The 22,970-nt window shown below is 44.2% G+C and overlaps 1 protein-coding gene across 2 annotated transcripts in view; it reads left to right on the top strand.

Moving 5' to 3' along the window:
• The window catches only part of GPM6A (glycoprotein M6A), a 187,812-nt gene that overhangs the window by 86,286 nt on the left and 78,556 nt on the right, over positions 1 to 22,970 (top strand). Inside the window, exon 1 of one of the 2 annotated variants that reach the window (XM_036300193.1) lies at positions 10,986 to 11,573. The exons of the other annotated variant lie outside the window; for it this stretch is intronic. Coding sequence (XP_036156086.1) covers positions 11,537 to 11,573 — 37 coding nt within the window. The 5' untranslated portion in view covers positions 10,986 to 11,536. Of the gene's footprint in view, positions 1 to 10,985; positions 11,574 to 22,970 lie in introns of those variants that run through there. 2 annotated transcript variants of the gene reach the window in all.

Below are 22,970 nucleotides of genomic sequence, written 5' to 3'. Positions count from 1 at the left end.
TCAGCCCGGCCTGTGCCCTCTCGCAGTCTGGGACCCCTCGGGAGATAACGACCTGCTGGCTTAGGCCTGCTCCCAGGTGGCAGAGGGCAGGCCCAATCCCTAGGTGCAGCCCCTGGTCAGGCTCAGAGCAGGGCTGATTGGGGAGTTGTGGCGCCGCCCCCTGTCATGCAAAGAGCAGGGCGATCGGGAGGTTGTGATGCCACCCTCAGTCACGCTTAGGGTAGGGCCGATTGGGGGGTTGGGGCACCGTCCCCTGTCACACTCAAGGCAGGGTTGATGGGGAGGTTGCGGTGCCACCCCCTGTCACGCACAGAACAGGGCCAATCAGGGGGTTGGGGCACTGCCCCCTGTCACTCAAAGAGCAGGGCCCATCAGGGGGTTGGGGCGCTGCCCCCTGTCACGCACAGAGCAGGGCCAATCAGGGGGTTGGGGCGCTGCCCCCTGTCACGCACAGAGCAGGGCCCATCAGGGGGTTGGGGCGTCGCCCTCTATCACCCACAGAGCAGGGCCGATCAGGGGGTTGGGGCGCCGCCACTCTCACACTCAGGGCAGGGCTGATGGGGAGGTTATGGCTCTAACCCGTCACACACAGAGCAGGGCCCGTGGGGGGGGGGGGGGTGGGGGGGGGGTTGGGGCACCGCACCCTGTCACACACAGAGCCACAGGGCGATCAGGGGGTTGGGGTGCTCCCTCCATCAGGCACAGAGCAGGGCTGATCAGGGGGTTGGGGCGCCTTCCCCTGTCACGAACAGAGCAGGGTGGATAGGGAGGTTGTGGCCCCGCCCCCTGTCACACACAGAGCCACAGGGTGATCAGGGGGTTTGGGCGCTGCCCCCTGTCACACTGATCCCGGTGCCGGGAGGCCTCGAGGCTCTGCTGATCCCGGTGCTGGGAGGCATATTACCCTTTTACTATATAGAATAGAGGCCTGGTGCATGGGTGGGGGCCGGCTGGTTTGCCCTGAAGGGTGTCCTGGATCAGGGTGGGAGTCCCCACTGGGGTGCCTGGTCAGCCTGGGTGAGGGGATGATGGCTGTTTGCAGCTGGTCACACATCCTTCAGGGTGGGTGGGGGTCCCCACTGGGGTGCCTGGCCAGCCTGGGTGAGGGGCTGAGGGCTGTTTTCAGGCTGGGGGTGACTGAAGCTCCCAACTGCTCCTTTTTTTCTTTTTCTTTTTTTTTTATTCTGGGCCAGCTTTAGCTTTGAGGCTTGGCTCCAGCTCTTAGGCCTCCACTGCTGAAAGTAGGTTTCTGGCCTTTGCTTACAATGTTGCGATCCTGCTGGCTGAAGCCCGGCGGACTAAATCAGGTTTCTGGGGTTTTGTTTAGCTTCTATATTTGTTACATAGTTGCTTAGAGTTGCAGCTCAGAGGCCTGCAGCGGCAGGCGGGGAATGTTGGAGTCCTCCGTCACTGAAGCAAGCAAGCCTCGTGTTAGTTTCAAGCTGCCTGGCTGCTGGCTGCCATCTTGGCTGGCAGTTAATTTGCATATTGCCCTGATTAGCCAATGGGAAGGGTAGCGGTTGTACGCCAATTACCATGTTTCTCTTTTATTAGATAGGATAACTGTCCTCATACAAAATGCTTGGACTGGCCAGGATAATTTTTAGGAATCTGTTACATTACTTACTATACCAGTTTGTTTTATACTCCTTGTGTTTTCTTTTTGTTTGTTTTTTTTAAATATATTTTTTATTGATTAAGATATTACATATGTGTCCTTATCCCCACGTTACCCTCTACCCCCCCACCCCCCGCTCATGCCCTCACCCCCCCATTGTCCGTGTCCATTGGTTAGGCCTATATGCTTGCATATAAGTCCTTTGGTTGATCTTTCCCCCTTACCCCCACCCTCCCCTACCTTCCCTCCAAGGCCCGACAGTCCAATCAATGCCTCTCCATCTCTGGATCAGTCCTTGTTCATCAGTTTATGTTGTTCATTATATTCCACAAATGAGTGAGATCCCTACAAGGGAGTACCCATATGACTGTCAGCTGATTTCTCAACAGAAACCATGCAAGCCAGAAGAGAGTGGCAAGAAATATTCAAAGCGATGAATAGCAAGAACCTACAACCAAGATTACTTTATCCAGCAAAGCTATCATTCAGAATAGAAGGTCAGATAAAGAGCTTCACAGATAAGAAAACGCTAAAGGAGTTCATCACCACCAAACCAGCATTATATGAAATGCTGAAAGGTATTCTTTAAGAAGAGGAAGAAGAAAAAGGAACTCTTACCATTTGTCACAGCATGGATGGAACTCGAGAGCTGATAAATACCACATGATCTCACTCATTTGTGGAATATACTCCTTGTGTTTATAAAGAAAAAAATGATATTAAGCCTCCCTTATACTGACAGGTAATTTATTTAAATGGGAAAAACACTATCTTCTTATTTATTTGGGGCTAAGGTTTAAATCTTAAATACTTGTGAGAGGTCACAATTAAAAATATTTCTAGAGTCAGCTGGCCAAAGAATGTTTTTTGTTTGTTTGTGTATTTGCTTGTTATTAAATGGGTTGCTGAGTGCTTTGAGAAAGAGATTAGAAAGCCAGAACTTTAAGAAACAAACAAACAAAAATGGAGATGGGATTGACAGTAAAAACCAAGGGAGTGCCGATGCAGACACAGCTCTGTGTGGTACCCATGAGGTACTGACAGTGTTGGGAACTCATCTAGAATTAAGATGGTAAATTGGGCCTTACATTCAGAAATCAGACATCCCATTCAGGACTTTTGAGAGCAATATTAGGAAAATGAAGTGAATGGAAATCAAATTTCAGGGGACCTCCTAGGGGAGGAGAGGGGAGGAGAAGCTGCCAGTTAATCTAATTAATACACAGATTTGCTTTGCAACCAGAGAAAGAGGCTGTTCCTGACATGGAGCCCATTGGTGAAGATTTTCAATTTCATGTGGAGGAATTTGTGCTTGATTCACTGGGGCATCGGTCCGTTCAAAATAAATTACTCCCGACAGTCAGTCATAAAGTAATCTAGACTCTGGGAATGGAAGCTTAGAGCTTTGAGCTTTTCTTTTAAAAAAAATGTGCCAAAGGAGGTAATGTTACAGTAAACAGAGCAGCCATTCAAGGCTTTTGCAGCTTGGACCAATAATTCATCCTGGTTCTTTCTGGTGTCTTCGGGTTTAAGTATGTAGTCTATTAGATTCAAACACCATTTCACTTCTATCCAGTGAATGTAATTTATCCAGAGTGTAGCTCTATGGGGAGTCACAGTAATTAAGTAAAGGGCATTTCTTTCAGCCACTCTCTGTGCTTGGAGAAAGCTAGCCTTAATTACTAGTTGACAATTAAAGGGCAAGTAAAAATAGATGCTATATTATTTATAATAAAAGGGAATTATTGTATAAGTTTTTAAAAGAATACATAAATAAGTGAATCTTCCATTTCAAATTCAGGGGGTGGATAAAAATCCCCAAACTAAATATAAAGGTGTTCAGCCCACTTTTTTTCTTAGCCCCATTAGCCTAGGATATATATGGGGTGACAGACAGAAATAAGTCAGGAAGTATACGTCAACAGATAAATAGAGAAGGAAGTCAGAAATAACGGGGACGTGTGTGGAGATGAACATACTCAGTAAGGACAGCAAGCGAGCCCTGAGCAGTGGCGTGGTGGGCCCAGGTATAAAAGGAGCCTGTTTTAGGTGTAGATTCCTTCCCAACGGATGGAGGGCATGGACTCTGTGGACAGACCGGCCTCCTTGAACCTCAGCTCTCACTCCTTAGTTGTGCAATCTTGGTCAAAGTACATAAATCCTTTGCGCCTCAGTTTCAATATCTGTGAAATGGGGATGATAATAGCACCCACCTCAGAGCAGTCTTGTGAAGATTAACGGGGCAATGCGTACAGTGCTTTTACAACAGTGCCTGGCACATCAAAAGGGCTTATAGGAACATTAACTATCATCATCATAATCACCATCATCATCATGACTTATCATTATTATTATATACACTATGTACTACGTAACTATAATGTGTCAATAAGTAATGAATAGTGTGTGTGTGTCTAATAAATGTGATATAGCAGACATGCCCACCTTTATACTGCCATCTTACTTATCTAGCTACACAGAGAAACTTTTATTTATTTTTTTAAAGATTCTTTAAATATATTTTTATTGATTTTAGAGAGGAAGAGAGAGGGAGGGAGAGAGATAGAAACATCATCGATGAGAGAGAATCATGAATCGGCCACCTCCTGCACACCCACTAGTGGGGATCGAGCCCGTGACCCAGGCATGTGTCCTTGACTGGAATCGAACCTGGGACCCTCCAGTCTGCAGGTTGACGCTCTATCCACTGAGCCAAACCAGCCAGGGCACAAGAGCAACTTTTAAATATATTTTTATATCACTTACTAGGGGCCCGGTGCATGGATTCATGCACCCGTGCGGTCCTTCCCCGGCCGGCCTGCCCTGATCGGGACTGGGCAAGACAGCCCCAATTGACCCTGATCAGCCCGATTGAGACTGGGTGAGATGAGCCAGACACACCCTGGAGCCCTCCTGTGGTCCCTCCCCACCCTGGTCATGCACTGGTGGGGTCCCTCGGCCTGTCCTGCGGGGATTGGGCCCAAACAAGCCCGGTGCATGGATTCATCCAGGGTGTGTCTGTCCTGTTTCACCCAGTCCCAATGGGCTGGACCCCAGCAGCAAGCTAACCTACCAGTTGGAGCGTCTGCCCCCTGGTGGCCGGTGTGCATCATAGCTACTGGTCGAATGGTCAAACGGTCACTTAGGCTTATATATATATATAGATTTGCAGGGATTGATTAGTAAATACTTATTTGCTTTTTGCTTACCGAGTCTTTTAAAGTAATAGGAACAATGAAAATTTGAGAGCTTGTGTTGAAATTTTGCTTCCTCACAGCTGTGGGACTTGTACAGATTATTTGCTTGTCAAAACCTCAGTCTTGTCACCAATAACTGGGAACACCCCTTATTTTCAGGGTTGTAAATAGTCAGTACAATAAAAATGTGCCTAGCCTGCAGTGAGTGGCCACACAAATATTTGTTAAATATTATTGAACAAGAAGACTTAAGCCCAGTCCCTGGGAAGCTAGGCATGTCAACATACATAGGTCTGTCCTCAGTCTGACTTCACCAGCCGTGAGGGAGAAACAAGGGTGACTTATGGCATCTGCTCACAAGGATGGGAATACATATTGAAACAGCTTCCATATTGAAATATTAAAAATGAAAAATGGATGGTTCTTGGCAAATGTGAGTTGAAAACAAATGACCTTGAAATTCAGGCAGTGGGATAGAGGGAGGAGACAAAGAACTTCTCCCTCGTATTTGCGGCAGCCAACCTGCAGTGCAGCCTAGCATTTTATCAAGGACACTGCAGTGGGGTGTGCATTGGTGACTGGTGTGTCCTGCAGAAAACCATAAAGAACAGTTGCAAACAGAGGGATGGCCAGACTGCTCACAGCCAGAGGGAGCCTGGCGTGAGTTCCAGGACCGTGAACCTGATAGTGAGCACCAGCGTCAGAGGTCTGGTAGGATGTAGGTGATTTGTATCACTTGAAGACTTGAGTGTGTCGATATTCCTGGAGCCATGGTCTGTCATCCAAATAGACCATATGCTGTTGCCAATAAAACTTTCTTGGGAGAACATTTGCTGCCATTTCTGGTACATGCAGGACTTGAGCGTATCTGTATTATCTTGATGAAAGGAGAGAAGGACACAGTCAAAGGGCTCTTGCCCAGGACTAACACACCCCAAAATATCTTCAGATCTCCAGCTCCCCAAAAGGGACAATGCACAAAGTCACATCCCCACTGTGCGTCGGGAAGGAAGTGCCTTTATTGGCTTGCCTGCTCCTCCCTGCCTTTCGGTCATGGGTGTGCATCACTGGTCCAGGCCATTGTGAAGAATGAGAGGAGTTATCCATCTGTGAGTAGTCTCCTCCTGGCGATAAGAATTTGTAGGTCACCTACGATGATCTCTGGAAATGTAAGCGTAGACATTCACATATTTTTTTCACCCATAAAAGCACTTGCAGTGGGATGTATAAGCAAAAAGACCAACATGCCTGTTAAAAAGCTGAGGAGACCGAGTCTTGTTTTTCCTTGTCATTTCTCTGTGCACCATATTGTGTAATCAGCTTTTTCAGAGGATTTTCCCTATCATCTGTCTCTGCAAGAACATTCAAAGCAAGACTTAAAATCAGTATTTCAAAACTCAGAACTTCTGACAAGTTGTAGCTTTGCCTGACATGTACTTCCTCCCTCCCTCCCTCCCTCCCTCCCTCCCTCCCTCTCTCTCTCTTTCCATTTCTCTTTCTCTCTCTCTCTCTCTCTCTCTCTCTCTCTCTCTCTCTCTCTCTCTCCCTCTCTTCCTATTTATTTATTTTTATAGGCTTGTCATTTGCAATATCCAATGTGGTGTGTAAGGTTAGGCTTAGCTGATATTTCCAAATTATTAAACTTTAGTTCAAATGAATGGAGGGGGAAAAATCCATCCTTCAACTGAGGTGTAAGCTATGTCCATTGTCACTAAGGTAACACTAAGGCTTTATTCAGAAATGAAGGCAACCTGACATGAACTGCGTTATGGCTGTGCTTAGTACTGAATGACTTATCTTTTCTGTGGGGGTGAGTATAGAAATAGAAAGACCAAAATTCAAATCCCAGTTCCTTCATTCACCAGCTGGGCCGCCGTGAGAAACTCGTTCAGCCTCTGAAAGTCAGATCAGCCTAGACCTTCTAGAAAAGCAAGAACACTTTCCCAACTATGAGCCAGAGAGTAGGCTAGCTCTCCTTGCTGTGCGCTCCCGTAGCTCCCATGCATGTGTTTCCTCATCAGTTTCACATGTTGCACAGAATAGAGACTTTGGACCTGCCTTGTGCTATTCGGCCGTAAACATCCTCATGACAGGGAATTATCTCTTCTTTCCTACAGCAGGTCCCTATGCATGTGAGATCCTTGCATTTTATAGAGGACAACTGCAGTGGGGAGTTTGCTGGTGACTTGTGCGTCCTGCAGATACTTAAGTTTAGAACATCCGTGGTCATTATAACTCTTAATGGTCAATACAATTCTTAATGGTCATTACAACTCTTAGAGTTGGATGTTCTGTGAATCAATTGTATGATACAATTGCACAACCCCAAAGAACGTTCTGCTACTTTGACCATTCAAAAAATTCAAGTGTTTGTGGTAATTTTGAGTCTCTTTGAGAAATTCTATGGCAGTCAATTTCTGACCTAGAGCTTACACCAGCAGTAAAACCAACTAAGACACTTTTTTTGGAGCTAGTGATGAATCTGTGTCTGAAACATTTGAGGAAAAGAGCAGTTTTTATACAAGGCCCATGGTTGTTTGTCCTGTGTGCTGTGTACTTGGTTCATGTGACTATGTTTCCACACATTCTTTTTTCTGTGTCTGACCCATGGACCTTGACCATGGTTTTCCATTTCCCACAGTTGATGCTGACTTTGAGATCCTCAGCTTGCTATTTGATCTGTAACTCTGTTTCCTTGTCTCTATGTTGAGCCTTATATCACAAAGATGACTGATTATCTATTAGAGGAATATGTAGACATTTTCTTGGCTTATATAATAAAATGTTTATAAAGACAAGATGAAGTGTTAGAAAAAGTGCCAACTCCAAATTAGGGTGCATTAGGAGAAATGAGGACTTCCAACGGGTTGAGGTTTAGCGGGCAACGTGTCTTCTAGCTAACACCGGAAAATGGGGATCTATATTATAAACATTTCCTAGACAGTATTTGAAAGGGACATTGTGATTAACATTTGTTACCATATTGTTAAGCTACCTATTGAACTCATATTTTTAAACAAATGACTAAAAATAGAGAGAGGGAAATACAATGTGGTATAACGAAAAGAATGCTAGATGAGCCATCTTGTCATCTCATCTTACAGGTCTTGAAGGAGACCAAGAAGGAAAACATTGTCCATTCTTAAGGCTCATGTAGCAGCTTTTAGAATTCATAAAGTTAGTCTATAACACTGTCAACCATTTCTCTTTCTTTTTTTGTTAAATATGTTTTTATTGATTTTTGGAGAGAGAGGAAGGGAGAGGGAGAGAGAGAGAGATTTCTCAATGACAGAGAAACATCAACACCAATCAGCTGCCTCTTGTATGATCCCTACTGGGGATCAAGCCCACAACCCAAGCATGTGCCCTGACCAGGAATCAAACTGTGATCTCCTGGTGCATGGGTCAATGCTCACCCAGTGAGCCACACCAGCCAGGCCCGTTTTTTTTCTCACTAGTTTTCAGATACTGGGTTGTTAAAAATATTATTAGTTCAAGACTTTAAAAAAGAACAATTCTAAAAACAACAAAAATCAGCCACAGCAACTTAACTGCCCTCAAAGAGGGGAGAGGGGATGGGTAGTTCGTGCTTCATGGGGTCAGAGTCTCCCTGTGGGAGGATGAGAAGTCTTGGACACGGATGGTGGCAGTGGTGACTGTCCCTGCTGCCGCTGGACTGTGCTCTGAGCTGTGATCACAATGGTCTGTCCTGTGTCGTGTGTGCCTGACTGCAGTGGAAGACTTGACCTCGCTCTGACCAATGACTGCCATAGGAAGCGGCACACACACGTTTCTCTTCACGAGTCCATCCGGCTAGCATTTGAGGCAGTTCTTCGTCTATTTAAAAACCTGTATATGATGCCGTTGTCTTCTGTTGGTAACAATTTTGGTTTGGAAAAGTGTTTCAGACAAACAGTGGGTCACTATCGGGACGTGGTGCTCGGCTGCACTTTCCAGAAGGAAAACAAGTCAGGCTGCTTTTCCACTGGTCTCGCCCAGTGCCTTCCTGCCCCTTCCATCCCCTTCCCCTCCCCTCATGTGTGGGGGGAAGAAGGCTGAGGCTGAGGCTGGTGCTGGAAGATGCTGGAGACACGGGCGAGGACAGGGCTGCAGGAGCTGCTGCCTCGTCCACAGCTGCAGACAGGACATCGCGGACATGGGTTCCGAGACGTCCCTGGTCCTTTTCGGGCCAAGCCCAGGGTGGACCCCAGTCTCAGTTTTCCAACGTGAAGTGGGAGGAAGTAGCATTTTCCCTGTTTCTTTTTACAGATGGCTCAATGCATGTGCACGTGTTCCGTAGACTATAAAGTGCTCTAGGACTTAAAGGGGCTTTATTTATGCTGCTTTTCCTGTTAGTGGTCTCTGAGGTGTGACATGAACAGGGCATGTTAAGGGGGAGCACGCTGCCTTCTGTCAGGAGGGCAGGCCCGGTGAGTTCAGCCCGGGGTGGCAGCTGCATGTGCCTGAGGCTCGGGGCCTTCCCTGTGCCTTCTCTCTCGGCCCCTGCCCTGAGCCAGCGGGCCTCTCACCAGCCCTGGGACGCAGATGCGAATAGGTTTCCAATCCATTTAAATTATCCTGACCTCCGGGCTCAGCTCGGCTGACCAGAGAACACAAATGCAGATGATGACAGAATCAAGACGACTAGTCGTCCTTTTGTGAGAAATCATGAGAAAGAAAGTGGAATGTTGCACAAGAATTCTCTTCTAAACAGTTGCTTTTGTAATGATTTAGAGGGTGCGTGTGACATGCTACGGACCCACTTTGTAAAATGCATGTGAAATATGGTCTGTAACGCCGGAACACATACTGTAGCCATAATTAGGCTGTAAAGTGTTTTTGATTAAAGGGAAGGAATACAGTGCTCCTGTGTGTGTGAGTGTGTGTGTGTGCCTGTGTGTGTGTGCGCGTGCCTGTGTGCATATGTGTGTGTGCGTGCCTGTGTGTGTGCCTGTGTGCTTGTGTGTGTGCGTGCCTGTGTGTGTGCGCCTGTGTGTGTGTGCACGTGCGTGCCTGTGTGCATGTGTGTGTGCGTGCCTGTGTGTGTATGTGCGTGCCTGTGTGCATGTGTGTGCATACCTGTGTGTGTGCGCGCCGTGCCTGTGTGTGCGTGCCTGTGTGCATGTGTGTGCATACCTGTGTGTGCGCGCCGTGCCTGTGTGTGCGTGCCTGTGTGCATGTGTGTGCATACCTGTGTGTGTGCGCGCCGTGCCTGTGTGTGCGTGCCTGTGTGCATGTGTGTGCATACCTGTGTGTGCGCGCCGTGCCTGTGTGTGCGTGCCTGTGTGCATGTGTGTGTGTGTGCCTGTGTGTGTGCGTGCCTGTGCGTGTGTGCGCCTGTGTGTGTGTGCACGTGCGTGCCTGTGTGCATGTGTGTGTGCGTGCCTGTGTGTGTGCGTGCCTGTGTTTGTGTGTGCGTGTGCGTGCATGTGTGTGTGAGTGTATGTATGTGTGTCTGTGTGCATGTGTGTGCGTGCCTGTGTGTGTGTGTGTCTGTGTGCTTGCTTAGAGATGGAAACAGAGACAGAGATTCTTCCTCCTTCAGATTCTAGCGAAGGTTTGCTCTCCCTGGAAGAGACGCTGTTTGTTTTCTCACTCCACCTTTTGTGCAGCGTGGGGACCTCGGGGTTGTGCACTGTCACTCACAGGCTGGAGCACAAATGCGAGTTTCTGGCCAGCCTGCCAGGCTGGGATTTGCATTCCAAATCAGGCTGCAGACGCCCATTATAAATTGTTTAGCCCCTTGTTCCTTTTCTAGGATTTCTTCCTCCTCCTTCCCCAGAAATGACCCCTGAAACCATTCTCTTTCAAGAGATTCCCCTTTAAAATCAGCAGTTTTGGTGGGTTACGGCCAGAACAATAAATTACAAAGACGTCGATAGATTCTTTTATGTGATGTCGGTGTTTTTCTCCCTTTCCCTGAGGGGTCTCGTGGCCCTGAGGAAAAATAATTACTTAAGACGCATCTTTTGGGCTTAAGGGTTTATACTTATTCTTTTGAAAGCCGCATCATTCCATATCTTTTTAAGTCTGAAAGGTGTGAGCTTACACGTCCTCTGGTACTAATAACCCTTTACAGACCAGATCTTGCGGTGGTAGGACTGTGTGCTTGGGGGCACCCTATAATCAGATTAACTAGGTCCTTAGTGAGGAGAAGAAAGGCAAACGCATTTTGCAAGGTATGTGGCCGGGGAAGCCACTCCTGCCGCTCTGAGAGGGACAGGCGCCGGGCTTGCCCACTGTGGTGGCGAAGGGGGGTTCCGGGTGGTGGTCTGCCTCCTGTAGGAGGCCACCCCTCCGTCTGTTCAGCCCAGCCTGCTTCCAATCTAAAGCCCAGCATTCAATCCCACCCTCTATTTCTTCCCCCCAATTTAAATGCAAAGCGAGGCTTATGAATCATAGAGTCTCCGCTCCTGGGATCCAGACCAGATTTCCCCCCAAAACTCTCAGGCTGTTTGCGTGACTCCCTGCCTCCAGTGCTCCACAATGGGCAGCTTTGAGAAGAAAAATTGATAATCTTCACGGAAGAGTAATTTGAATGAAATTGCACTTGACAGCCTGTCTCCCAGCAAACAAGAGGCGCGAGGAGCCGGGGCTGAGCTCCGAGGGCTGCCCAAGCCGCTGCTGTCGGAGCCCCGGGAGGAAAGCCGCCAGTTCTCCCAGCATCTAATTGAGCTTTTGATTCATTCCGGGGACCAGGTTCCACAGAAGCGAGGTGGCCATGGAGGAGAATATGGAAGAGGGGCAGACACAAAAAGGTACTGTGCTGGAAGGGGTTTCCGTGGCGCTTGGGCATTATGCTGCAGCTCCCAGGCTTGCTTTCGGCGCTTGCCAGGAGGGCTGATGGATGTGGCTCCCGGGCAGGCATTTTGGTTCCCCTCTTGCCTGGCCTCGCCTGCAGTCCTGTCTGGCTGCGCGGTGGCCATTGTTGCGAGCCTCTCGGAGATGGCAGGTGGCGGTGACGAGGGCGTTGCGGGGTGGCCGAGGACTGTGCTGTAGACCCGTCTCTGCGACCCTGTGTTCAGTGCACGTTCCCATGCTTGTCGGTCTGGGTCCAGGGATTCCTGGTGTGAGCACCACACAATCTTTGGGGCTGGTCGTACGCAGACACCTGGGGATGCACCCGTCCTCGGTGCCTCTCACAGGGCCTCTCCTAGAACAAAGAGCAAGAGTCTATTTATCCCAGCTTGGTTGGGACACCTGTTTTAAAAATCTTTTTTGTGTGTGCATGTTTGCAGTTAAAATATAGATGAAGCCACGGTTCGCCAGTTTCCATGAGGGCACTGACGTTAGGTTTTCCTTCCTATAGACCTGGCTGTCGTCACCTCTGACCAACCCACGCCACGGGGTCTTCTGATGCTTTGTTACGCCTGTGTAGGTCCATCTGCCCATATGCGTTAACGGGAAACTGTCATTTTTATGGGTTGAGAATGGGCAAATATTGGCAATTTCAAGTGATGCAAACACTCCTGAATTTGAGTGTGCGTTGAGTGTGGCTCTGAAGGGACCGGCTTCACCCCAGGGGAGCAGCGCTTCCCTCTTGTCTGCGTTCAGGCTTATGTAATGTCCCAGAGAAGGCTGTGTGTCCTTAGAATGAAGCAGGAACACAGGCAGCACATACATGAAGGCAGTATTCAAGAGGCGTATTCAAAGGATCCAGGGATCAAATCTGATTTCGAATGTGTATAAATGCATTATTTTAGAAAATGCCATATTTTACATGATAAAATAGCTAGTTTGGAAGCACGATATAGTGTTTTTATTATTCTGAGTCATTCAGCTTTGTTGGGTCTCTTGCACACATGCGCGCGCGCGCACACACACACACACACACACACACACAGTCAGAGTCCATGAGGATAAGCACGTAAGGATTTTACATAAGCCACAGAGGGAGCTAATAAATAAGCCTGCGCCTACATTTTTGTCATTAGCATGCTTGTTAATGACAGTCTGTACTATAAGCAAAATAACCTACAGAGATTCCATGTGATCTATAATTAGAGGTTAAATGTAAAAAAAAAAAAACAAAAAAAAAAACCTCAACTGCTTCTATCATATGAACAGATAGCGTAAGTGTTCGTCAGTGATTTGAAATGGTGAGTTTTCATGGTATCTCCATGCCGGTTTTACTTTAAGAATAAAATACTGCGATATCTTTTCTATTGCACATAATAAGATGGCTTTTTGGCTAGTCAACTTCTTTAAGGAAAGATAAGCTGATGATTTTAAATAGAGAGATGCTATTCATTACACTCAATAAAACCTTGAGATAAATCATGGCTGGTGGTAACAGGTTGAATGTGTCTGAGCACGCCTTGGTAGATGCCGGAATGAAGAAAAATGATGTAATTAGTTGTTATTTTTTTCCCAGGGAACATTGACAATCTTTCCTCTGTGGGGGTGGAGACAGCAGTGATGTGATGGGGAAGAGTCTGTCGCAGTGGGTTCTTATCATTAAGATGTGCGTACTTTCCTCGGGAACAGCAGTGGAAAACAATTTTTAAAACATTAGAAGAAAAAAGTCGTATAATGGTCTATAACTACATAAAGATGTACAGTTAAAATATCTCTGGTTAAGCTTTTTTCATATTTTAGAGGAAGATGATTTCATTCTCGTGGGTTCCTCTCAGCTCTGCCTGTGACACCTTTCCTCTGTCACTTTGTTGTTGGGAAGTTGTCTCTGAATATTGATGCTTCCTCCACATCCTGATGGGATCTAAGCTGGAGGAGCCACCTGACAAGCAGGTGGACTCTCCGAGCTTGGCCAGGAGTCTGGGTGGCCAGGTTGAATGGCCCATCTGCCTTCAAGGGAGCAGTGCTTTGCGTCAGCTCCTCTCCTGTTTTTCTGAAACTGCATAGGCTTGTCTTCGACAATAGTTCAGATACCACACAATGTTCGTCCATCTGAAAGAGGCTTTCCTCCCCCCGCCCCCCTTTGCAATTAAAGCCTCGTCTTCCCTGTTATAAATGAGAAGGACTCAAATCCATGTCAGTGCTTACCCAGGTCGCCGTTCAAATCCAACCAGAATGGAAAATGGAAGCTGACAGTCTCATACACACGCTTAAAATAACACAGTTGATGCTTAAGAACCCTAAAAGGAATACCTTTCTCTTCATAATGGGATCTCCCTACCCCATTTAATCTGTAAAAGGCAATTGAAGGCCGTCCTAACATTTACTCTAATTTAACTGTATGTGTTTGGCCTGCGAGAGAGGATGATTTACAAGTACGGTGACTTCACAGCCACTGCTCATGAGCCCATGCCTTGGGGTGACACTGCACTGGGGTCATTGCTCCGTCTCTCCATTCATTTCTGCCCCCCTCCCCAAAGGTACAGATCTATCTCGTCATGCTGAGTGGGAGTCTAGTCTTTAAGAAGTATATGTTCTTGGTAAAACATGTCTTCTAAATGAAAGCCAATTACTTTATCTTGTGTTCATCCAAAGCTACTGTGTTCTGGTTTGGAGGGAAAGAGAAAAAAAGAAAAAGAAAAGCAGCTGTTTTGAGGTTGGCCCTTACATATGGCCACCATAAACCTAGCATCGCGGGCTTCAGAAATTGAGAGGACAACAAGGGCCCCACTTAGCAGGGTTGGCAAGGTCCATGAAGAGATCTTTACAAAGATGTAAAAAGGTGTACATTTATGACTCGAAGACATGTCATTATGTCTGGAACATGAAAATGATTTAAGGGTATCTGATCATTAGTGAATTAGTGCATGCATGTTCCAGTGGCCAGGAAAGTGTGTGACACCACAGATAACCTCAATGACAGCATTTCTGAATTAAGAGGTGGTCACAGAGGTAGGAATCAATGATCAGAATTGATAAAATTATATGGACATAAAAGAAAAAAATAGGCACAGGAAGAGCTCTCAAGCTGGAATCTTCATAAACTGACTAAACTGTCCCAAAGAACCAGAAACCTCATTGACCTCATTATTGCACGTGAATATCCTATGAAGCAAGCTTCAGAATTCCATCTTATGTACGGAAGTGTTTGGTCAGCTCAAAAGATGATGCGTGGTGTCACTCGTCATGTTTTTCTAGTGTGATTAACCAGGCACATGAATTTATGTCTTCAGCTTCTCAGGATGAAGGTCAGTCATCCTCTCAGAGGTTAGTCATCCTCTGACCTCTTCTCCAGCACATTCCCCAGGGAAGCAAGGCTCGGTGACCCTCTAGGGCTGGGTCACTGGAGGAAGGAGATCAAACTTGGTGTGAACCGGGCCAGCTTTTCCATCTCAACACCCAGCACAGGGCCACCTATTCATGGTCATTATTCATCCTTAGACCGGCACCACTAGCACATGTCATGTCAGCATATGCTTACCTTTGAAAACCAGCAGGAATATATAGATGGAAGGACATTGGGTCTTAATGTCCATCTATCTCATATTGACAATACTGTACAATTAAATTTGAATGTCTGCTCATAAGTACATGCTTTACATTTTACATTCTACATTTATATGCACACATCACTATAAAGGAGTCTATTCACAAAAACATATGTATCATATTTATGGGCTGATTGAAAGTCTTTTGGAAAAATTTTTTGACCGAGGTTGTTTTTGCCTTGAAAGAGGACTTTGTTGCCTCACCCTTCCTTAGCCAGACACCATCCCTTCAAGAGACACCACTATAACAAATGAGAAGGGAGGTGCTTTGGCTCTATGACACCAGATGCAATTGGTCAACCTAGATTGCTCAGTGATTCCAGTGCCAGACAGTGGCCTAAGGACTTAACATAAATTAACTCATTGACTTTTCACAATGACCTTAAGTGGTTCTAATATTGGGGAAGCTAAAAAATCAAATAGATTAATTAACTTGACCAAAAATCCCATAGTAACAAGTATCAGAGCCAGGGTTCCATGCAGTCAGATTAGACTAGGGCCTGACTTTTAACAACACACTGAGCGTCACTGGACATCAGTAATGGCTTGCCTGCCACACCCCCTTCTCAGTGACTCTGCCTCATCCACACAGGTCTACTGCAGGAGTCAGCTGCGCTCTGTAATTTATGGCTGCATTCTTTATCACCAACTCTGGCTTTTTTGGCCAGATGTGCACAGCCTTACCAATGGCAGCCAATCCCTAGGTGTGCCTATAAGCTATGACCTGTAAATCTTGGCTAAAAAAAAAAAAAAAAAAAAGCTGAGTCCATGGGACTCCTTTCTTGAGAACTGGGAAAAGATGATCCTTGGTAGCCTTGATGATCTCCTTATTTCTCCATTTCTCCATATATTCTTATAGTGACCATGCTGCCCATCTCCAGGTAATCTGAGTGAATCTTTGTTCTTTGCAATCAAAAGACCCCCCCAATAAAAGACCTCTTAGTGTCCAGATTCTGTTAGCAGTCTTGGGTAAAGAGGCTTAATGTTAAGAACTTCTCCCCCCATGTTTAACCTGTGAAGTGGCAGCTGAACCAAAGGTATACTTATTGTGAACTTAAATCTCAACTTGACACTACCTTTTAACACATTCTAGGTGATTCCTAGACTCGAATAATTAGTTTACCCTAAAGCCACTACCTACCAGTAAGTCAGTATTGGTAGTAAACTGTGTATTTTGAGCACCATTGCAAATAAATGAAAGAACCAGAATGACTCAAAGTGTTTGCTTTATTAACAGAATTAGAAACTTTAATAGCATGCTATTGAAATCAATAGACCGGTGGCTAGGAAAGCAATAACAACATCAAAACCATTTGAATAACCATAGAAATGGAAGAATTGGCCTCCTTTTGCTCCTTGGATATTGGCTACTTACAGACCTATGAAAAGGGGGATTTGTCTTGTTTTTCTAGCGCCATGTGGACAGATTTCACCTCAACCATATCGTCACCAGCCACCTGACAATATTGGCTGACAAAGGTGGACGAGATGGAGATTCAGACTGTGTACAGCATTTCGGAGAAACATGCCCCACCATTTTCAGCTGTGTTTCCACTTGCATGCAATGCTGGGGGCTAAGTAATGAGCTCATGTTGTCACCAGGGTAGTTCTGACACTTGTCAGTGAGGAAAATTAGCTGTATTTTTCATAAAATTTAACAGAGATTCCAAGAACTTCTGCACTGCTCTGGTTACTGTGACTTCTGTGGTTTAGGTAATAATGATTTACAATTTTTCCATCTTATATTTTCATTGGATCAGTTGCTAATTATGTTCTTTATAACTTCGGTGCTATTTGTCTCAGCCACCCAAAATGCTTCATACACGTTCTATCATCTCGTTAGGATAAAGCATGTGTGTGTGAGTGTGTGTGTGTGTGTGTGTGTGTGTGTGTGTGTGTGTGTGAACAATATCGTTAAAATGAGTGTATTCACCTTTTAGAATGAAAGTGCCTGATATAGTTGCTTCATGAACTCTTAAATGGAGACTTAAACATTTAAGGAGACTGAGCAGTTCAGTGCTGCAGCCTGAGGCAGTGACGCAGAACATATGGACAGTGATGACTACAAGATGGCTCTTAGGAACTAATCATGCTGTAGTTCATCCCAAAGGTAACGGCACATGTGGGATTTACAACGTGCAGGAAATACGTCCAGTGTCCATTTTGGCCTCCATTTCCCTGTACACATACACCCTCCCCCGTGGAGAAGCTTTGACAATTTTCTTTGCCGTATCCAAGGCAGACTGCCTGGCTGCGCTTCAAATCCCTTTGGACAGCATCCACACGAACAGGTGGCACAGCTGTGGATTAGCTGACAGTGTAAAAATAAGTCTTGTTTTCCCCTGAGTTCTCCCTCCACGTCCTGACCATTGTCTCAGGGAGTCTTAATCTGAGGGCAACATCCTCCTTTGTCTGTGAAAATAAAAGGAAAGAACAGAAGATTATGATTTGCTTTCTCTTAAGCTGTGAGTGGGAAATTTGACTTGGGTCACAAATGAAAGTCAGGGGTTCTCGGGGCTCTGTAGAGTTCACGGGGGAGTTATGTTACAATGTGAGAAGTGAGGTCAGAGGAGAAAGGAAGGGTGGCTGTTGGCTTCTAAATGAGGTACGTGAAGATATATCAACAACGTCAGAACATTGCTGCTGTGAATAACTAGATAACTGCTCAAAGAAAGAAAGACATTTTGACACATAGTTTAAATGGCTGAATGTTTGGGGGCTTAACTTCTATTATATGAGAAATAGTAATCTTTTTGTTTACCTACCTCTACAAAAGAGTGATTGGATGGAATCTATCCCTGAGAATTATGCTAGGAATACCAAACATATTGTTCACATTGCCTCCCATCATGGAGCATGCGTACTTTTTAAATTATTATTCTCAAGTATAAGTGAAGCAATTGAAAATTTTGGCTAATTATTATTTTCCACTAATAATAGAAATTTCAATGTTTTGGCAAACAATTTATCTGTTATTTCAATGTAATTTATTTCCCCCATTAGAAGGATTCTTCGAATGAATGAATGAATGAATGGATTAGCTATTCTTTCTTAATAAAATCAAATCTGGAAGAAATACTTTATAATCATTTATATTTTTATTGTTACTTGATGAGAAAAAAAAGTTCTAGTAAATAATTCAAATAAGAAATAGTACTTGGTCAGATTCCTTTCCCCAAACAGCCATTTCTTCTCAATTTTTTGTTGTTGTCAACTCTCATCTGAGGATATTTTTTCCATTGATTTTTAGGAGGGGGGAGAGAGAGAGAGAAACATCAATGTGAGAGGGACACACATAGATTGGTTGCCTCCCAGAGGAGCCCTGACTGGGGCCTGGTATCAAACCTGCAACCCAGGTACATGCCCTTGACTGGGAATTGAACCGGAGACCCTTTGTTCCTCTGGCCAATGCTCTAACCATTGATACAAACTGGTCAGGGCTCTTACATTTTTGAGACACCTCCCCAAAGCACCTTTCTTGTATTAGTGGAGATTGATTTTCATTTTTAATAGTCTATGCTATGTCACCCTTACACTTCAATTTAGTGATTGCACATCTGAACCATAGCTAACTCCCTTTACTAACATGATTTAGTTTTCATGGAAAATAGTAAATACAGGTTGAGGCAAAAGTAGGCTTACAGTTTTTTGTATGGAAAATAATATAAGAAATAAGAATATAAGAATAAACTGTTTTGTGTACTCAAAACTATAAACCTATGTTTGCCAAACCCTGTGTAATAGCCAATATTTAAAAATCCAGGCACTTTCCTAAGCATTTCATATTGAGTATCTAGTGTCATATATGTTAATATTAATAAATATTGATTATACTTTTCTTATAAATTTTAAATGTTCTTTAACTTTATGGGCACACTATTTAGTTAGGGGCTATTTAGTAACTCGAATCTATGGGCAACTAGAAAAAAACCTCACACAGTTAACCAGACAACACAGAGCATTTTAACTTAATGAAATAACTTGTTATAACTTAATGAACTTTATTTCAGTCCTGAGAACAAAATGTATCTAGTTAGAAAATAATTTTTCTCATAATATAGCATTTAAATTCAAATTTTTGAATTCTAGACTTTCAGTGGTAGTAAAGAATTATATTTATTTTTAATAAAACACCTCTAAGAATTTTGCAATTTAGAATCAATTTTTAAAATATAGGGTTGAGCATTGTGTGAGCACTGGAACTCTTAGATATGTTTGAATATGGTTTGGGATGTTCTGTTTGAGGTAGTGCCATGATGTTACCAAACCTAGATTGACTTAATGGTTTGTTATAACTCAGATATTTTTATGATGGTTTGTCATCAAATGTTTAACATTTCTCATCCCTTTACAGTAGAAGATGATGTTGAATGCTACTCATAGAATAATTGAACTTACAGCATTTAAGTCTCTCTACTCAAACATCCACATAGAAATTTGTGATTACATGATAAGGTCTAGAATTCAAAAACCATACACTCAGATTCTTTCCATGAGCCTTTGGGAAGTAGAGCCGCTGGTGGCTTTGCAGTCAGCTGCCATCCTGAGTGGCCAGGGACCCAGCAGGTTCCCAGATCAGGTGGTCTCTGCTGCAGCCCTGGCTCCTGCCACACCCCACTCACATCCGATGAAACTCAACCTGCCTCATTCACTCCGGCTCTTCTCAAAACCCACTATTTAAAATAATTTTTTTAAATATGTTTTTATTGACTTCAGACAGAGTAAGAGAGAGAGAAAAACATCAATGATGAGAAAGAATCTTGCTTGCTGCCTCCTGCATGACACCCACTGGAGATGGAGCCAGCAACCCAGACATGTGTCCTGACTGGAAATTGAACCGTGACCCCCTGGTTCATAAATCAACACTCAACCACTGAGCCACACCGCAGGGCTCAAAACCCACTTTTTGAAATCCGTTTTCTCTGCCATTATCTTTGGATTTAATGTCAGTGTTAGTTGAAATAGTGAGCTGGTGAAAGTGTTGTCATAGTATCTGCAACATAGTAGGAGTTTAGAAAATTCGGATTCCTTCTCCTTTCCTCTCCTCATAATCCATTGTAGCCATTTACAAAATAACTAAGCAACTTCCCTCGAGGCAGAACGTCAGAATTAAAATTAAATAATGCTAAAGGGTTAATCACTCTTTTGAATTCTTATAACAGTTACTTTTTAAATGCCTGTTTAGCATTTAATATATGCAGGTCTTGTTGATTAGTTTTAGTGTGTGTGTTATGCCCCATCTCCCTTTACAAAGGGTACAGATTTTACCTTTCGTTCTTGAACCCAGCCTGCCAGGTGCTCTGAATACAGTTATATGTGATGATGATGATGATGATGATGATGATGACGACAATGATAACGATGACGATGATGGAGATGGAGGAGATGATGATGGAGACTAGGGGAAAAGGGAAAGAAGGAGAGGAAGAGCAAGAAGAGAAGAATGAGTCCATACAGGCTAAAGGATGGATGGAAAACCCTTTTCCATATGCAGACAGATCTCACAGTGCAGCTAAACCTAGCTTGGAAAAATGCTGCCATTACTCTATTTTATGTCATTATATTTGAACTCAAAATAATTAAAAATTTTTTTTTACCTGAAATACATTCAGTAGTTTGATAGCAACCTTCATGAAAATAGATCTTTGTTTTTATTATTAAAGTTCCCACATATTTTTCACATTACAATTCTAGCAATTAAATGAAATATAGTGAACTGTTAAGTTCAGCAGGTGAAAATCATAGCTTTCAATATTTTATAAGATGCTGATACAAAAGTGTAGCATAGTGACTTATAAAATTGCTGACACTGGGCTCACTGTGTTCATTAGTAAGTATTGTTTAACGAAAACAAAACTGTAGAAGAAATAACAGTTTGAAATTATTGAAGACAGTTTAATAAGATAAGGCCTAATGGTGGCTCTATCTAGTCAGTCAATTTTCAAGATCATAAATTCAAAGAATAGCAAGTCATTGAGTGACGTATTTCCTTTTTTTTTTTTTTTTTTTTTTGGTGTGTGTGTTTTTTTTAAATTTTGTTTTATTGCTTAAAGTATTATAAAGAGTATTATACATGTCTCCTTTTTCTTTTCCCCCCTTGACATTCCCCCGGCCTCCCCTACCCCCCAGTGTCTTGTGTCCATTGGTTATGCTTATATGGATGCATACAAGTCCTTCAGTTGATCTCTTACCCCCACGCCCCACCCCCAACCTTCCCCGGCCTTCCTGCTGTAGTTTGATAGTCTGTTCGATGTTGCTTTGTCTCTGTATCTATTTTTGTTCATCAGTTTATAATGGGCTTCATTATCCATAAATGAGTGAGATCATGTGGTATTTTTCTTTCATTGACTGGCTTATTTCACTTAGCATAATGCTCTCCAGTTCCATCCATGCCGTTGCAAATGGTAAGAATTCCTTCTTCCTTACAGCAACATAGTATTCCATTGTGTAGATGTACCACAGTTTTCTAATCCAATCATCTGCTGATGGGCAATTAGGCTGTTTCCAGATCTTAGCTATGGTGAATTGTGCTGCTATGAACATAGGGGTGCATATATCCTTTCTGATTGATGTTTCTGGTTTCTTGGGATATATCCCTAGAAGTGGGATCACTGGGTCAAATGGGAGTTCCATTTTTAACTTTTTGAGTTAACTCCATACTGTCTTCCATAGTGGCTGTCAGAAAAAGAATTCAGAATAAGGGTCCCAGAGTGAGTAAACCGGATGGAGGAAAAAATCAACAACTTATGTAAGAATCAAGAAGAAATGGATGAAAAAGTCAGTATCTTATGTAAGAACCAAGAAGAAATGGATGAAAAAGTCAGTATCTTATGTAAGAACCAAGAAGAAATGGATGAAAAAGTCAGTATCTTATGTAAGAATCAAGAAGAAATGAAGAGCGATGTAGCTGCAATGGAAAACACCATGGAAAGCTTCAACAGTAGCCTAGGAGAAGCGGAGGACCGAATTAGGGAACTAGAAGACATGGAAGCAAAACACACCCAAACTGAACTGCAATTGGAGAGAAAAAAAAAAGACAGGAGGAGAGCCTAAGGGAGCTATGGGACAACATGAAATGAAGCAACATACGAACAATAGGAGTGCCAGAACAACAAGAAGAGGAACAAGGATTAGAAAACCCATTTGAAGAAATAATGTCAGAAAACTTCCCTGAGGTGGGAAAGAAAAAAGTCACACAAGCCCAGGAGTGACGTATTTCTTTTGCCTGCCTTTATGCCTCCAGGCTCCATGTTTTTATCAGAATACAGCATTTAACAGTTGCCTGACACTGTGGTTGTGTGCCAGGTCTGAAACAGGCAGCTAGCACTCGGCAATGGTGCGTGCAGTGTTCCCACACAGGGCCCCTGCTGCTTGCCGTCCTCACTTGTCCGTATGTTCATCATTACCGTGTGCTTCGGGGGGACACGGGGTACCTCTACTTGGTGGAATTGAGAGTGAGTTCTTCCTGAACATCTGTAGCAATGCTGTGCTTCACATGCCAATGATGTGGCCACGCCCAAAAGCGGAACCCTGAGAAAAGACCATTTTACTTACGTGTTCGTGTGTGATTTTGTGGTTTGTGGCAGCACTAGATATGATGTCATCATCTTAGAGGTGGCACAAGCTGCTGACAGGGTCTTGTACCACACAGGCATGAGAGGACCTGCTACTAAATACATGACGTATGCGGGCCTTCCATTATGATGTTGGTAACAAGTGCGGCTGCCACTTTTTAAAATATATTTTTATTGA

This window comes from Myotis myotis, unplaced genomic scaffold (assembly GCF_014108235.1).
Source record: "Myotis myotis isolate mMyoMyo1 unplaced genomic scaffold, mMyoMyo1.p scaffold_m19_p_3, whole genome shotgun sequence".
Classification (NCBI taxonomy): Eukaryota; Metazoa; Chordata; class Mammalia; order Chiroptera; family Vespertilionidae; genus Myotis; species Myotis myotis.
The sequence above is the reverse complement of the archived record's forward strand: the minus strand, read 5'-3'. Positions and strand labels throughout refer to the sequence as shown.